We start from the raw sequence: 18,077 nt of genomic DNA on the forward strand, positions 1-18,077 counted from the left end.
GTTAGAATAACTGTAAAATTCTCTGCCAACCCCAGAACAGCCCCTTGATGAACTCCTGTGTGGAAAATTAACATGCAGAAATATGTAAATATTGATAGGCAGTAACTTAAAGTCTGAGTAATACTGCATTTCAATGGCAGACAGGACATACTTGGTTCATCATGTGCTTTAGGCATGTGACAGCTGCCTTTTCTCTTACTCTAGAGTGTTTCAAGATCATGCAGTAGGGATTTTACCATTTCAGGAGTACATTTCTGCACGTGTTGAATGCTTAAGCCTAGGCAGGTCTTTCCTATTTAATATGGACAGAACTTTATTTTAATTAAAGGACATAGAAGGTAAGAGGGAATAGAAATCTCCTAAGATTACTTCTAAAGAAGCTTTCACTTAAGAACTCTTATCGCTAATTAGGCTGCAGTACATTTCCATAGGGGGAGAACCATAGGAGCAAAAATGTGACTGATATTCTTCTAACAAGTAGAAATTCCTTTCCATTCTTCAAGACTTTTAAAGCAATAGCTTGGAAAACGGAAGCTTAATGTTATCCACCAAGCAGGATATGGAAGTGAAGCTCTTCACTGGGCAATACCTGACAAAGCAGTTTCTTGAATTTGAAAGTGGTTACTTAGCTGGAACAAGTGAAAAGATGAATCTGTGACTGCTATTGTTTCATGCTGAAGCTCTAAACTAAGTGGAATATTGAGAAAGATTGCATATAGCAGGAATAACTGATTTATCAGTCATCATTTTGAGGTAACTCCCAGAAATTCCTTGTCTGTGCTAACTGGAACTGTACCACCCAGAAGAATAATCCATCTTTTCATTGTTTTGCAGGTATTATTCTCTAGAAGCAATAATTGCAGTCTCTTCTTGCAGGACACTTCCTGGAGATTAATGATCAGGTGGTGGTCATGGCTCACAGCTGTGTTCTGAGCACTCCACTCATCCCAGCCTGTCATTATTCCCTAGAAAATTACCCTGCCTTTTTTCTGTAAAGATGAATTGCAATGCAAAAAAACAAATTATATGTGGATCCATGTCCTTAACATTGAAGTTAAGCAAGCTATTGGGGACCTCCATCACAAGAGTACATCCATTTATATATATATATTTAAGTAACTCTCCAGAACAAAAATGTAGTTTTAAATAACTCTCCTCTGTGTTTGTAATCCTGTTGGTACATCCTGATTCACTGGGAGTGCCTCATACAGCGTTGTTTGGCAACCTTGCAGATGAAAATGAACTGCTTGTCTTTGAGCGTTTATGATATCATCCTCTGTGGTAACGCTGGATAATCAGCATGCAGCAGCAGAATTGATTCACAGAGGGTATAAAATACACAAACCATAACTGCTAAAATATACATTTTGCCACTGCCTCCTGTCAGGTTCAGATAGGCTCATTAAAATTTTAAAAAATACCCAATTTTTATAAAAAGTTGTTTTCTTGTTTCCCAGTTTTTGTCACCTTTTATTAACCCATTAAACATAAAACTCTGTAAGTGAGGTGAGTGCCCTTGCTGTAACATTTACATGAGACCTCCTTTATTCTTAATCTCCCAGTGCAGGAGAATTTGAAGAGTTAGGGCTGTTAAGTCCACAAAGTACTGTTAAGTCTATGAGCTCTTCCTGTGACAGCAGTTGCACCGCTATAAGGCTACAAGAATTAACTATGTGTAGAACTGTGTGTGCACAGAGATCTACAGACAAGAAATGTTTTCTTCTAAGGAAAATGAGGAAGGAAGGGATAGAAATGTTACCCCACTGCAACTCTGCTTTTTTCCTTCAAGTAATATATTGAATAGTAATAATGTTATGACTATATTAAATGACCAGATGAGATAAAGAGATACAGACAAGTAAATCTCTGGAGTAATAACACAGTTTTCCCTAACCTTCTCCTTCAGTTAAATAGGGAGGAAGTCTAAAAATACTGCAAAAAGTTCCCAGTGATAGGTTTTCCAGTGCTGCTGTTCTCTTAGAGTGTGTACTTGGAACACCATAAACCTGATCATTTGCCATTGGCAGGAGATCTTTTGGTAACAGACTTTGTCCTTGTGCAAACAAAAGAAAACTGCCATCCTGGTTACTCATTCAAATCCTAGTTTGTAAGTTGAGTTATTCTCATCAACCTGCTTTTCGAAGTGTATAAAATATTTTACTGTTGAGAATGTGTTCAAGTTGGCTGATATTGTAGCATGATTTAGAAATATTGGAAGTTTGTGTATAGAGGGGCTTCAAATATTGCTTAGAGGTACTTTAAATAACACATAACTTGATAGAAATTGTAGACAACAGTCAATATCACTGATTTCCTAGATAAAACTGTTCCTGTTGTTAGCATGTTTTGATCTTTGGTATCTCTTTTTCTTTCCTCTACTTCCAAGACCAATTAATAGCAATTCTGGTTTTATTTAGATTGTTTCCTATTCCAAATATAGTTGAAATTCACATCAGTGCATATACTAATCTAATCAATTTCAGACCAGTTGTTTTGTCCACTTCTTTTTCAGAACCATCAGTTGTATAAGAAAAACTTTTTTTTTCTACTACCCAGTTATGTGCCATACCTCTTTAATTTGTTTAAAAGAAATTTACAAGTGGATCAGTACATGGCTGCATATTAGAATTGTATCATTACTATACACATGGCCAAGCTGAGGTATCACATGATGGTTCTGATTTGAGAATTAGTCATTCCTCTCTATTAATATCTTCTTTCTTTTCTCTGTCTTTCTCTGTTGTTTCTGTTCCTGCTGGCTTTCCTCTGTCAATTCTCCAATGATGCTCTATGATTATAATGAATAATTAAAAAAAAACAACCAACACCGTAGTTATCCCCATTTGTCCCCGTTCAGCATCTTGCAGCCCCATCAGCCCTCTCTCCTACAAGACCATGAGCTGTAGGAATTCAGCAGAACGAGCAAAACTTTTTGCATCTACTGATGCTGTTGGACGTAGAAGAACGCATCTTGCAGGGGTAAGCATGCTGCTTATATGTAAGTTAATGTCTCATGCCATAACCACCTGATTGAATTTCCTGTTAGAACAAGAATAGCTGTAAATCTAACATTTCCCTCTGCAGCCTCACAGTGCCTTTAATTTGTTTCATAGTTGGTTAGATTTTAACCGGTGTATACTACATTATCTGTTGACAAAGCCTGATGATACACTCAAGAATTTGCTTGGAAAAACACTCATTTTTGCAGAATGCCTTATCTTCTCATGAGGTTTGGAGGCAGCTGCAGAGTGTTTTGTCCTTTTCTCCTAACTTCTGGGGAAAATTGGAGCAGTCTGATACAGGCAAGATCAAATTCATGTTAACTGCGCTCCAGGCCAACAGGATGCAGTCAGCTCCAGTTCAGAGATCATGAACTTCAGTAGTTATATATATATTTTTTTCTTGTGCTTTGAATTTTAGAGTAAAGTAAGAGCAAAGTCTGTTCTGCAAATGATTATGCATGTGGGCAAATTAGCAGGAGACAGTGCTGTCTGTTATTGACATCATTTTAGAAGCAGTGCTAGATGAAGGAAGCATGAATGGAAGCCAGTATTAAGCTTTGAGGCAGGTGCTAGTCTGAAGTTTAGGCTGAGGCACAGCTTTAGGCTGTGTCTCTTCAGAAATCCTGCACTGTTCACAGAATCACAGAATCATAGGGGTTGGAAGGGACCTCCAGAGATCATCGAGTCCAACCCCCACTGTATACAGAGAATGTTGTAAACCCCTGGGCTATCAGTTTGGCACCTCTGAGGTCTTTCTCATTGTTTTTTTGTTTGTTTTCAGTTAAGAAAATTGGTGCATCTTGATTGGGAAAAAAAAGAAAAAAGACATAAGAATATTGTTAATACCAAATGACAGAGTTAAGAGCTGTTTTCAGTAGCCCATGTGTTTCAGATAATCTTTTGACTGGTTAATTTCTGTAGGAATTCAGGTTCACTGGGAAAAAATTACTGATACTGTATTTTCAGGACTAATGGGGTAGATCTTATATAGATAGTTTTTTTTCTGGCAAGCTGGAATTCTTGTTCATTGTAATGCTTTCATTCTGGCTGTATACAATCTGATAACTTGAGTGTTTGTCATTGTATTAGTCAGTAGAACTCTGTAAATGATACTATCAAAAGGCTGGTTAATTACTGTCAAGTAACAACTTCAGGACTGGGACCACTTATTGCTTATCACATATTACATTATGACTTTTGACAATTTGAAACAACTAGTTTTGTCCCTATGCTTTTAAAAACATCTCATGGATTTACAAAGATAGACCAAAGTTTTTATGCTCATACAGTTGTTTACCATCTCCAACTGTTAGGTGTATTTTTATGCCTTACATGCTCACTCTATGAGTGTGTAGCAGCCCCTCTACACCATACTGGCTGAATAACAGCTAAGTGTGCTCTCCTCTCTTCTCATGCTTCAGACTCTGAGAGCTTAAGCTCATTACTCCAAAAACACAGTGTTTTTCATTTATATTTAAGTGCAGGAAATATGTAGGTGCTTAAATTTTGATATATAGCCTTAAGCCAATATTTCTATTAATACAAACCAGAGTTGTAACAGAAATATTTTTTTTAAAATTAGTATGATTTTTATAGTTCTCATTTCAGGATGAGAAATAAAGAAGGAAACATGAAATCACTATGATGCATAAGAATCAGTGTCCAAAAAGCCATACAACCCAAAAGATAATACTCGGTAATCATTCGAGAAAAAAAGGAAATTAGGATGCCACGTTTCCAGACTTTGAGGGCATCTGTGGTGTTGACATATAGCATTGAAAGAAAAAGTCTGTGCTGTGTAGGGACTCTTATCACTTACCCACTCCAAGGAGTGAGTTTTTTGGTGTTTTGGGGTTTTCTTTTGTTTTTTAGTCCCCAAATGAAATCCAGGGTTTCTGAGGAATAAGTATGGTCTTGGGAAGCAGTGGAAGGTACTGTGTGGCAACCACCAAAGATCAAACCTTAAAAGGTAACTTTTTGCCTGTTTAAAAAAAAAGCCTCTGCAAATTACATCTTAAGACAGTAAAGAGTGTGATTAAGAAGGATCATTGTTGCCAAATGTGTATTTACTGACAAAAGCAGTGTCAGATTACAGAAGCTGTATTCATGAACTTGTCAAGCAGGCTGCAGGAACTACTGACTCAGCACTACTTTTTCTCAGCCCCACAGCCCCCCATCCTTAATTGAGCTTGGTTTGCTTTCTTTAGCTGTGTGAACTGTGGCTTGATTTTGTCTTTGTTTGCTGAACTATAGACTGACAAAAAAGAAAAGGAGAGAGACCATTTGTCATCCAACTTCTCAGCCAACTTGAAAGGAGGTCATTTTTCTTCCAACCCCAAAGCTAGATCACCAGCTCCCTCTCCAGTTTGGTAAGCCAAATGCATGCTTTAGCTGGAGACTAAGCTATAAGCAGTTCTAATTGTTCTGTGAATTAAATGTTAGCCTCCACAGGAAAATCAGTGCAACCTTATTTGGTGGTATGTTTTCTGTATGCATCAAAGTAAATATTATATTGTTTAAAAAAAAAAAAAAAGTAAAATACTGTTGCTTTGTAAGGAAAGGGAAAAAGGAGCAATGTACCTGGTTTCTTACCTCTTGGCTGGGTCAGCACTCACATAATCCACAAAGAGAAACATTTTGCTGGAAGCTCATCAGTTGCTCCAGCAATTCTGCTTGATAACAGAGAAATAGGGAAGTTGTTTTGTTTTTCGCTATTGAAGCTGTGGAGGTGATATGTAGATGATGCCCAGCAGAGCATGTCTTGCATTGATTGTTACTCTGTGGTTACACAGGCATGCATCAAAGTCTTTGCCTTCTTTGGCTGGCACGCTCAAGCAGATAACATCCCCACCTGGTTGCTCCAAAGTTCCTTCTACTCAGGCACGTCCTCCTTCTCCTGGCAACATCCGGCCTGTCAAAAAAGACATCAAACCTGAGAATGAAAAGAAAAGACCAGAAAAGGAGGCTGAAAAGGCCAATGAGGAGAGGACAGAAGAGAGTAAAGAAACAAGAGAGGGTGCTGGAGAATCTGCAAATCAGGAAGAGCTTGCTGACCAGGCAGAGGTTGCTCAAGGTAAGGAGAAACTCCTGTTGACGTTAAGGAATACCTGAGTGACTTTCATGTTCTTCCCTCTGTTTCTCTGCAACAATAAGCTTTAAATAGCTTTCTATCAGGTATTAGTCTACGTAATTCAGAATGTTATGCTTACAGATGTATGATAAGTATGAGAAAAGTATAAACAGGCTGAGGCCCTCCTTTTGCAACAGCCAGAACGGGTGAACCTGCCTTACACATCTGTTTTTTCTGGTTTTTTTGGTGGAGAAAAGGCAGACTTTGTCCATCACATCACAATACAAGTTCTTTTCAGATTCTAGAGTAGAAGAGCAATGATCTGAAAATCAACCATACAGGAAGTATCACTAAAGGGGGCAGTGTAAGCAATGAGAATCTCCATCTTTGCTAGATGCATAGTACAGTGATGCTGATAACATGAAACTGTACCTGCTTATCTATAATACTACTGGAGTACCAAGGAGGGGAGAGATTAGCAGGGTAAGATGGAATGCAAGTTGTCCTTGTCCTTTCTGACAGCGGGGCAGGTGAGCATTCAGCTTGAGATCCCCAGGTTGCTTAAAGGGACTAGCCTGCTCACCAAAATGTGTGGCTCTGATTTTTGGCTACAGTCAATCAAACAAAAGAAAATGTAACATTGCAGCATGTAATTTCTAGACTCTGAAACAGCAAATGTGATGGTAAGGCTTGCTGAGTCAGCATTCCTCCCATTGAGACCTGTCAGCATTTATTCTTCTGACAGAGAGGCTGTCTTAACCTTTCAACTGAAGCTGCTTTCACAAAGCAGACTTCCATTAGGAAGTATGTATTCCTTGCTTTTAGAAATTTCTTCCTCCATGTAAGCTTGAAAATACTTTACAGAATATTTTACACTCTATTTTCTTTTAAGAGGTGTGTGTGTGTGTGTGTGAGATAGGCAGAGCAAATAGAAAGAGAGAAAAATACAAGTATCGTCTTGGCTACTGTGCCTGCTGAGACCGGTTTTAATTCCTATCTATTTCAGCAGCCAGCCCATCCCTACCTCCTGCTCCCACAGCACTTTCTCCACCCCCAGCCCCCACAAAGACCTCTGCAGGTACAACAGATCCTGAGGAAGCAACAAGGCTGCTGTCGGAGAAGAGGCGCCTCGCTCGTGAGCAGCGGGAACGAGAGGAGCAAGAAAGGAGAGAGAGAGAAGAGCTTGAAAGGTGATCCTACACCTCTGTAGTAGAATATATATGTTTTTAGCAGCTTCCTAGCAACTGTTTGTGCATGTTTTGTTGTTATATTGTAAAATATGAAGCACAGTGCTGAGATGCAGGAGACACTGCACTTCTCCTAGAATTTATTTATTTTTTTAATTTTTCATAGGAGCAATGTATATCTAAACAGATCTGTAATGTTAAAACCTATCCTAAATAGATATGTATTTTATTGGAGATTGAAAAGAGAACAGCATTAGGGAGCATATCCTCAGTGTAATGCTTGATTGCCTTCTCAGACTAAAAAAGCTATACTTGTTTATTCTGACAAGGGAACCCTGCTTGGCTGTTGTCAACACTGCAACAAGTGATGATGTGTCTTACTTTGAAGCTTTAGATCTGTTCAGATATCTAGCAGCTGTGACTTAAAAATTTGTGTTTTCTCATTTAAAATGAGGACACCCAACAGTTTTGGAGGTAGTTAATGTGGTGTGTTATTTCTACCAGTCCATCTAGGCTTCCATTACTGTGGCAGTAACACAAGCCGAGCACCTTGTTAGAGGGATGCCATGCCTCTAGAATTAGTTGTACTTCCTTAGCAGTACTACCAAATGTAAGAACAAGGCAAACACAGTTAGAACAGTCTGAATTCCCAACAGGCTCTTGACCCTGTCCCTCTCAAAATGATTTTAAAGAAAGTAAGCTGCTGTGAAGTAAGATTAATGTGGTGAAAAAATACTAAAGATAAACAAAAGGTAAAGGATGGTCGGCTTTCACAATGAAAAGTTTTCAGCCTTTGAGTGCCTTTGTAAATGAATCTGAAAGGACATGTGGCCAGTGAGATAATGCAGGTCTTCAGTGAGATAAATGCCAGTCATGAAGAGTTCAAAGATATATTGCTGATACTAAGTGGAAGCTGAATACCAGTACTGTTGAGCATAAAGGAATGCATATGATGAAATAACTATTACTTATGTGGTGCTGATCTCTGGGCTAATTATTTCCCAATGAAGAGATCTTGTTTGGTGTTGAGTATGCATAAGTATCACATGAGTCATGGTTAATAAAATAAATGAACTGTTATGAATTACTAGAAAAAAAGAACAAAATAGAAAATGTCTATATGAATTATCCATGGTGAATCCATATCTTGAATGTTGAGTTCTGTATTATTTTTGAGAATAAAACTGGTAAACTAGGAAAATAAGCAGGGAAAGACATAATGGATAATCATCAGAAGGTATAGAACAGCTCCTATGCCAAAGCACAGAATGTGTCCATGAGAGAAATAAGGGGCTTCATCAAGTGGGGGTCAGGTGGAGGATTAGGAACAGGTTCTTTGCTGAGAGGCTGGTTGGGCACTGGAATGGGCTCCACAGGGCAGCCCAAGCTGCCAGAGTTTGAGAAGCATTTGGACAACACTCTTAGACATAATGTCTGAATTTTGAGCTGTCTTGCATGGAAGCAGGTGTTGGACTTGATTTTTGTGGGTCCCTTCCAACTTAGGATATTCTGTGATTTTGTGGGGATTCTGCATTATTAGATCTGCACCTAAGCATGTGAGGATTTATCAGCTGGGAAGACTGCTTTTCCTCCCCTACTTCTGAGTGGAGATATGGTAAGCTACAAAGTCCACAATGATTTGGGATGAAGAGAAACATTATTCACTCCCGTAAGACAAGGAAGACAAAAATCAGGAAGGTGAACTATTATAGTTTCTGTTTATTTTTTTAATCTGGGACTCAGTGCTGCAAGTTAAAGAAAGCATGCTGTTTCAAAACATGATTGGAATCCTGTCATATAATGGTGAAGTAAAACCTTGCAAAGGTTTTGTGTTGTTCAGTAGGGCATCTGCCACCTTTGGTGCCTGCTGGAAGCAGAAGAGGTGGCCTGGCCTCACCCTGTTCAGATATTTTTGAGGTTCTCGTGAATGAAAAAACAGTGTAGCCTTTCTCCAGCTGTTCTGCTGTGCTGATGTCTTGGATCAAGAGTCTGCTTTTTTTCTTGTTATCTTATGCTTTTTTCATCATTGCAGGCAAAAGAAGGAGGAGCTGTCCCAGAGGATAGCTGAAGAAAGAGCTCGCCGAGAAGAAGAAGAAGCTCGCAGACAAGAAGCTGAAAGAAAAAGAAAAGATGCAGAGGAAGAGAAGGAAAAAGAAGAACGGCTGCGTCGACAGGCAGAAGAGAGAGAACAGAAGGAGAGAGAAGAGATGGAACGCATTCAGAAACAAGTATGCTCCCTTCTTGGAATTGCTGTGCAGCACCTAATTTAGAGGGGTACTTAAAATAGAAATGCTACACAGCATGAATAGGATTGTGTCTGAATTCATTTCATGGAGTGGTTCCAAGAGTAAAGATGCTTCTTCTTGACAAAAGCTTGCAGTGGGAAAGGGTTTTGTTAGCTTGTTTTTTGTTTGTTTGTTTTCTTGTAAAAGTTCCTTATTTTAGAACAAATCCTGTGATGAAGAAATCAATAGGGTTGTAACAGCGGAAGTTTATGAATGGTTGTTATATGAGAGAACTGTTTGTCCACACAGTTGTAGAAGGTCTAGAGACCCATTGATACCTCATACCTGGAAATGTTCAAGGTTGGGTTGGATGGGGCTAAGCAACATGGTGTAGTGGGAATAAACTGTTATAGCAGTTCTGTTATACAACACTGTCACATTAAGGGAGCAAAGCATTTCTACAGCGTATTCCAGTGAAGTTTTACATTTATTTTAAAAAGCAGGATTTGAAAGCTTGTGCAAATGTACGTGTGGCTGCTTGCCCTTGGTCTCACTAAGGCATAATTATTATGGCCAAATAAAGCATTCTACTTTTTTTGACTTCCAAAAACATCCACCACTCAATACATGGATTTCTTGAATGCTTTGCTGGCTGCTGTTTTAATGCTGAAGGTTAGAAAATGCATTTATCATCTGGTCTGTCAGTATATGCAAGTCAGGACAGTTACAGAATCTTATTCATCTCTGCATGTTATGCAGAACACAGATTAATTAAAAAAAAAAAAAAAAAAAGTGCAATTCAGTCTGAGAAGGTTGTTTGCAGCTTTAAACCCCAAGGTGTGATGTTGCAAATACGTATAGATGAGCAGATATCAGTGTAAATCTGACCTCAGATAGTAATTTTTTCCTTTGCTTTTTTGTCTACCATCTCAACTCAGAAAGAAGAGGAAGCTCGCCTACGGGAAGAGGCAGAGCGGATTCGATTAGAACGTGAAAAGCATTTCCAAAGAGAAGAGCAAGAGCGCTTGGAAAGGAAGAAGGTAGATGTGTGGGTAGATAGTAATAGGACAAAGATGAATGGTTTTAAACTAAAGGAAGGGAGATTTAGATTAGATGTCATGGGGAAGTTTTTTGCAGAGAGGGTGGTGAGGTGCTGGAAAAAGCTCGTTCAGAGCGGTTGTGGATGCCCCATCCCTGGAGGTGTTTAAGGCCTGGTTAGATGGGGCCCTGGCCAGCCTGGCTAGTACTTTATCTAGCAGCTGGCAATGCTGCCTGCGGCATGGGGCTGCAACCTTACAATCCTTGAGGTCCCTTCCAACCTAAGCCATTCTATGATAAGGTAACAGTACATGCAGAGAAACTAATTAATCTAGCTTCCACCTCTGCTGTAGGAAGTTATTCACAAAGTTAATGTGCCCTCAGAAAAGCTGTGGTCCTCACCAGTGTAGCCTGATGTGAAAGTACAGATAATATTGCCAATAATTAAAAAAAAAAAAATCATTTATCTTTTTGCAGTAAGCAAATGCAGCTTTGGTAAATGACAGGCAGTTATAGTTTGGGAGAGTGAAATATAAATTATTGCCAGCAAACATTATTTTCTTCCTTTATGCTTTTTGTTTTGCAGAGGCTTGAGGAGATCATGAAGAGAACCAGGCGTGTAGAAGCTGTAGATAAGGTCAGTGCCACAAACTTGTCATGCATAAATACTGGACGCATTTCAGTTCCTCCCTCTGGTGCCATTTTTAATTTACGATGTTACGCTTCCTTTATAGAAACCCAATGACCAGCAAAATGGACATATATCAAAGGCAAATAATACTGGAGAAGCAGGTATTGTATTTAACTGTACCCTGGGTACAACAGGTGAATAAATGGTTATTGAGAACAATTGCAGTTAAGAAACCCATTAGAAGAGTTAACTGAAGTCTTAGTAACTGTTATTTAATTAGCCTTTCTGTATAGGTAGTTATCCATTACTAAATGAGTCAGCTGTTTCAGTAACTTTATTACACTGGTGTTTAACAAGAGGGAGTTACTTACCAAGTTTAATAATTGATAAAATTAAAAAACAAACAAGTTAGCTGGTTTAGTTTTGACAAACTTGGCCAGTGATTTTGCAGTTTCTTTTTTCATACTATTAGAGATATGATCTGTCATCAAAACAAGCCATTCACAATCGTAAAGCCATGCTTTCTCTTTCATACCTGCTGCTTTATTCACTTGATGTTAATTTCTACATCTTTTCTTTCAAAATTCATCTCCTACAGAGCCCTGCAGTCACTCTGTAATACCCACATTCACTCTTCCTTCAGTTCTGTTCCCACTGTTTGTTTTTTTTTCCTTCCCCTCTGGTTATTTGAGGTACAGTTTCATCTGAACTTTAGTGCTTAGAACAAAGGAAGCAACATAAAAGTTACCATATATTCAACAATAGGCAAATACAAATTAGCAGAATTTAAATATACTGAAGACAATCTGTCAAATAGCTTAAACTGCAATGGCATAATGTAACAAGTGATGATAAACTTTATTTGTATTTACATCGAGTAACAAAAGAGGACAAATAATGGCACTGTCTGCTCGTACTCCTTTTTTTTTCCCTTTGTGTTTGTAGTGAATGCTCAAATGAGCACTGCCAGGAAACTATTTGACATGAATTTCAAGATGTGTTTGGAAGTTATTTGTTTACATATTATCTTTTTAAATAAAAAACAGTTTGGGAACCGCTAATACAGGATGTCTGGAGTGCCATCTGTTGCTGCAGGCGCTGTTTAAGTTGCTGTCAACCATTTAAATAATTACTGAAAGTAAAAATGGCTTTACAACCTGAGGCTTTAGCTTTCCTTCCAGAGGCAAAAAACAAGTAGTCAGTTTTTTTATGGCAGAGGGAAATTTCAACCTCCATTTCTGCAGTGCCAAGGGAAAGCTGGAATCCACCAGTGATTGGAGAAATAGAAAACTGCCCTTGTTCCCAGGGTTGCTCTGCTGTTTTTTGACTTTGCTTTATCTTGATATGATATTGAATCAAATATATTAATGCATATGCTTCAGCCAACTCTAACTTCCCATAATATACTCCAACAGACAGATTCTGACCACTGGCAAATGCTGTTGCTGTTTGTTTTCTTTTTCTTTTCATTTTAAATCTTACTGTTTGGCAAAAAAATGAAGAAACCTGTATAGAAGTGGCCAAATCACACAGCAAAACAAAATCCATCACCTTTGTGTCATTTGTTTGATCTCTGCTTCAAAAGAGGAGATAACTCTGCCTTTCCAAAGCAAAAGAGCCAGCCTTCTTTTTAAATGTTAAAACCGATTTAACTTCTACTTGGCCCATCTGAAGCAGGACTAAAACCTGTATTGCTAACTTCTTTTATACAAAAACTTGCCAAAACCAGATGAAGGTATTTAGCATTGAAGACTTCAGTCCAAGCACTTAGGTCCTAGCAGAACAGGAGATATGAATGGAAGGTTCTCAGATGAGGTGCTTTAGGTGGCCTAGATAAGCTCATTTAAGACTGTGGATACTAAATTATTCTTATGATTATTGTAAACAGGTGCCAGAGTTCATCTGCTTCCTTTTAGAGAGATATATATGAATTAGTATGGCTGTAGATACAATGCAGAAGACACTGTAGTTATACTTTAAAAGAACATCCTGAGGCAGGCCAGTGACATCATGTGGTGTTTATGTGTCACCCAATTACAGCATTTTTTAGTTGTGATTTGGTACTTGTTGAAATCTCCTTCCCATGGAGATTTTCCCCTTGTTTCCTTCTGGTTTACAGCCAGTGATCAACTCAGGAAACGAGAAGTAATGTTGATGTCCCAGTGTTCTCCTCTTCCATTCTTTGTGGCATTTTGAAAAGTGCCAGTGTAGTGTTATGTAAGGCATCATCCTATTTTGACCACCAGATGAAGTGCTGAAATTGTTTACATGCTTGTAAACTGATCATTGTTGCCAACACAGCTTTAACCTTGAAATCTATGAAAATGATGTGTCCAAAGCTTGACAAAGGAAGCAGAGGGATCAACTGCATTTTAAAACTGTAGCTTACCTTAGCTGTGCTGCCTTTTCTAGGAAGTGTTTTATCTTACTTTGAAGGAAGATAATGTTGCTTATTTTTATGAAATCGTGCTTTCTCTCTCTAGTCATAACCAGTCCCGCATCTCCCGTGGAACCTTCAGGAGGACCTCAGCTTCAGCATGCAACACAATCTCCACACAGTGGGAAACCCGTAACCTGCACACACCCGATTGTTTCACATCAGCCCCCCATAAATATGGACAGGTAAGAGGATTGCTGAGTATTAGAGGGTGTTTACAGGATAAGAGTTACTAGAGTAACAGATCATTTTCTCAGATCCATGTATTCATTAGCTAAATAAGAGAAACAGCTGCTCAATCTGCCACATTTCCTGTTTATTTTTATCTTTTCCTGTGTTCAGAAGAGAACTTCAGCATCGTTCATTTAGCAGTAACCCATTTTTACCAACTGAGAAATTTTGTGAAAATACAGTTCATTCTTTGCAGTGTTTGGAAGGATGTGTTGCCAGCAATTATTACATAAATTGGAACTTAATTGAAAGGGCAATTCTCTGTGCTACTTTCCATGAATTGAGCTTCATAAGAAACAGCCTGGATTTGTAGGGTTAGTTTTCTTGGCTGGGATAGTGAAAACTGTGCCTACAGCCTGGATGCTTTGGCTTGTGTGAGTTGCTTGAAGAATCAGCAAGTTACGATTACTAAACAAAAGATACAGAACTACTCATTTGGACTCTATTTTTAAAAAACCCTTTGTCCTCTGGAAAGGAAGGTTTGAGAAGGCGGATATTTAACATCAGGAGCATTTTGTAGTCGTGAGGCGAGTCACTCAGATTTAGAGAAATTGTGGAAATGCTTGAAATCTCTGTGCTGAACCAAGTGAAATCTGTTACATAAGCATGAGCTGTCAGTTACTTCAATTTTAGTAAGGAAAGCAGAAAGCCAAATAATCCCATAGCCCTTTCATGTTTTATGCAGGTAATGCCAGAATATGCATGGAGAAACTTGAATGTGGGAAGCCATCTCACAGTCTGTAATGGGCAGTATGCTTCAGGATGTGATTGGCACTAATTGAAGGAGGAATTTGCCCTCTCTGTCCCTCCATATGCCTGAGGGATCTTAGCCTGCTGTCATGCTGACAAAGATGCTCCTGCTGAGATAAGTTCTGTCAGTGACTTGAGCACTGAACTGCATTAGATGTGCTGCATAGAGCTGTCTCATAATTATCTCAGGCAACTATTAATTGTTAATCACTCCCAACCTTAGATGCACCTTGATGTTTGTAATATAAAATGTGCCACACTAATGCTGTCATGTAGCATCATATTTGGTATGGAAGGAGGATCTGAATAGCCAAAGTGAAGAGTGAATAGGTAAGACTGAAGAGCATGAACAAAAATTCAAAGTGTATTTCAAAGTGTAATTCAAAGGCTGAGGAAGGAGAAAGTGATGTGCCAGGATAGAGTGCAGAGGGACTGTCTGCGTTTGAGATATGTCCACCCTGAATGGGAAGGCAGGGGCTCAAGTACTTGATAGAATCGTGGTGTTAGCCCAAGCAGTTGGACAGACTGTTGGAAGGAAGACACGGCAGCACAGATTTTATCACATGGTGAAAGCCACAGGTGCCAACACCATTGCTACTGCATCTTGTGTGCCACAGCTATCTGGCATCTAGTCATACCTGATAGTGTAGCATATGCAACAGTAATAAGTATAGATGGTGTTCTCTGTGAGCATCTCACTCCAGCCCTACAAAAGATTTGGCTTTTATCTGGAAAAGTCCTGAGCATGTTTTGAGGGTGAGAAAGCTGAGATTTCCAACCGGAGGTTAAAAGGGCTTTGCCTGGAGGACTTCCTGAATGTGTGTAAATGGGCAAGAGGAAGAAACAAAGGACTGAGTCCTGGTAAGGCCTAGAGCAACCATAATCTCACTGCACTTCCTACAGTGTGCTGTGTGGGAAGAGTACCAAGCTACAATCACTGTTTCAGTGGTTCTCGGGCAGATGAAGTGTAAGTGCTGGTAGTTCTACCTGGTACAGCTTTGGGGTCCAGACAGGATGTCTATCTTGAACAGGACTAGTTTTCTATTATATGTTGACCAAATACAGAGTACCTCTGCATCACTCCCCAGGTGCTGTAAGTACTCTAACTGTTCCAGCAGCAGTACTTAAGGAAGCTGACTGTGTAGGCTATTAGCATTTCATGTGAAGATAGTCTGCTCTGACTGTTTGCTGTGGTAAACCTTCATCTTTTATTCCTACTCCTAATGTCAAGCATCATGTGCCAGCTATGCGGCTGGAATCCAGCTGGAAATAGAGTGCCTCCTTGTATGTTCAAAGCATGTGAGGAAAAATAAAAAAGGTCTGGTGCAGTCAAGACGACTGATTTCAATAATTCACCATCTTCTGTTGCTGCTTTTGATTAACAATGCAGATTTCATTATACTAGAACTTCATTAGCCTTTCAAGATAATTAATCCACATAAACCCTAATGAAATGCAGTGATCTGCTTTATTATTTACCAGATATTTATCACCAATAATCAGTAGTTTTCTTAATAAGCGTTTATTGCAGATGATGGTGCTGTCATCTATCCCACCTAACAATGGGAAATCTATTTAAGCAGTGTAATGCTAGAATGTTAATAAATAGTGCTGAATTACTACTGAAAAAACGACTTTACTCTGGACCTTTAAGTCTGTGATGAGAAGGCTTAGAATCGTAGAATGGCTTGGGTTGGAAGGGACCTCGAGGATCATTAAGCTCTAACCCCCCTTCTGCAGGCAGGGCCACCAGCTTCCACATCTAATACTAGACCAGGCTGCCCTGGGCCCCATCCAACCTGGTCTTGAACACATCCAAAACAGAGTGAACTTAAATGAAGATTCTTTTCATCCAAGTGTAGTGCAGTTGAAAAGGCAACACAAAACTGGTAGCTCATGGAGATACTACATTATTAGTGGCATACACACTTCTGCATTGATAGTGGTGACTTTGTGGGGTTTTTTCCCCAGTAAATAGAAGAAGTGAGTTTGAAAATAGTTTGAAAATAGTATGTTAAAGTAAAATAGTTTGAAACTTTTCATATGTTATGAAAGATTCCAACAAAATTTATTCCAGATCCTAATTTTCTCTTACTGCACTGAACAGTAAAATCCTGAAAGAAACAGGATGATAGAGCTTGAAGTTGAATAACAGCTACAGAACTCATCTTTCACGTGAGGTTTTTGTTCTCCGCTCTCTAATTCTTTGCCCAAATATGCCGGCCTGAAAGGGGTATGTGCAGTGTTGTGCTGGACACTGCGACATCACTAACAGTGGAACATAAGACAGTAAAAACAGGTGAAGTAGTTCAAAAATTTATTCCTTTTTTTGTGTTCTTTGCCTCAGTGACACATAGCGGTCATTTAGGGAAAGGGTGTAAAGAAGGGGGAAGGAAAAAAGAAAAAGCTAAGTATGAGGAGATCCTTCAGTCAATGAAGGGTTACTATGTGTTGTGGTCCAAGTGCAACCCTAGGCTCAATCTTTCAGTCCCAAAGCTGTTAATTATCAGAAGCTGGAGGGCATACCAATCTCCTAGGAATTTGTCTAATCTGCTTTTGAGATTATGGCTGCTAAGATGTCCAGTGGAAATGAATTCCACTGTTCAGTTTTCCCCTTAATTTCTACTAAATCTGCTCCTTAATGATTCTGTGGAGTGCCACCTACTTCTTATAGCATAAAAAATACAAAATATCTAGTCATGATTTTGCCCCGGCTTCCCCTCCACACCCTGTCCCACTTTGTGACTGCATAGACATACATCTTGAAAGACAACTTTGAATCCTGAATCCTAGTATAAGTTTATGTATCATACTGACAGCGCAGTGACCAGTAATTATGGAGAACTATTTATCAAGTTAGGTCAATCAGAAAAATTAATATAACTTTGCAGAAGCAAGAGACTTCCCTTCATTGTGTGAACACTTCCATAGGTAAATGTACTGCCTAATTTCAGTGCAGGAACAAACCCTGTCTTCCCCCCTCTTTCCTGCCCCCTCCATCAGATATTTGAATACTGTGCTATCCTACCTCTGGTAAGGTTATTGGCAGTAGATGGGGATGAGATAAGTAACGTGATACCTTATAGCAATTAATAGCCTAATAACTACACGATGGAGTGGTTTTTAGTATTCTTAAAGCATTTCACAGACTGTTACAAAGCGGATCTCCAGCAGAAAAGGGTGGGTGATGTGACAGGGGATCTCTCCCAGGCAGCCAGCAGGGTCTCCAGGTCTGCTTTCAAAGCCACATTTTCCATTTTGAAGTTTGCTTAGCACACTCGCAGATTGAAAAGAAAGGAAAAGAGAATAGAAAAGAAGGGAAAAGAAAAGGATTGACTTTCTGGAAAGGAACTGATGATAGCTTGAAAAGCTGGAAAAGATTTGATATGAAAACCAGCATTGCTGTTTTTACGGGAAATGTGTGCTTCAGAGGAAGCATTACCGTCTTTTGAAGTGCAATCATTATTTTCTGTTGCTTGAGAAGTACTGTGGAAGAATTCTGTAAT

General features: G+C 39.1%; 1 protein-coding gene across 12 annotated transcripts in view; it reads left to right on the forward strand.

Moving 5' to 3' along the window:
- The window catches only part of MAP7 (microtubule associated protein 7), a 101,357-nt gene that overhangs the window by 79,263 nt on the left and 4,017 nt on the right, over positions 1-18,077 (forward strand). For 8 of the 12 annotated variants that reach the window (XM_032443632.1, XM_032443629.1, XM_032443626.1 and 5 more), the window contains 9 exons: positions 2,834-2,979; positions 5,256-5,371; positions 5,795-6,075; positions 7,079-7,262; positions 9,292-9,487; positions 10,423-10,524; positions 11,109-11,159; positions 11,257-11,314; positions 13,637-13,775. In XM_032443632.1, coding sequence (XP_032299523.1) covers positions 2,834-2,979; positions 5,256-5,371; positions 5,795-6,075; positions 7,079-7,262; positions 9,292-9,487; positions 10,423-10,524; positions 11,109-11,159; positions 11,257-11,314; positions 13,637-13,775 — 1,273 coding nt within the window. The remainder of the gene's footprint in view (positions 1-2,833; positions 2,980-5,255; positions 5,372-5,794; positions 6,076-7,078; positions 7,263-9,291; positions 9,488-10,422; positions 10,525-11,108; positions 11,160-11,256; positions 11,315-13,636; positions 13,776-18,077) is intronic. The other 4 variants (XM_032443630.1, XM_015858377.2, XM_015858376.2 and 1 more) reach the window with 2 other exon arrangements.

Source organism: Coturnix japonica, chromosome 3 (genome assembly GCF_001577835.2).
Source record: "Coturnix japonica isolate 7356 chromosome 3, Coturnix japonica 2.1, whole genome shotgun sequence".
Lineage (NCBI taxonomy): Eukaryota > Metazoa > Chordata > Aves > Galliformes > Phasianidae > Coturnix > Coturnix japonica.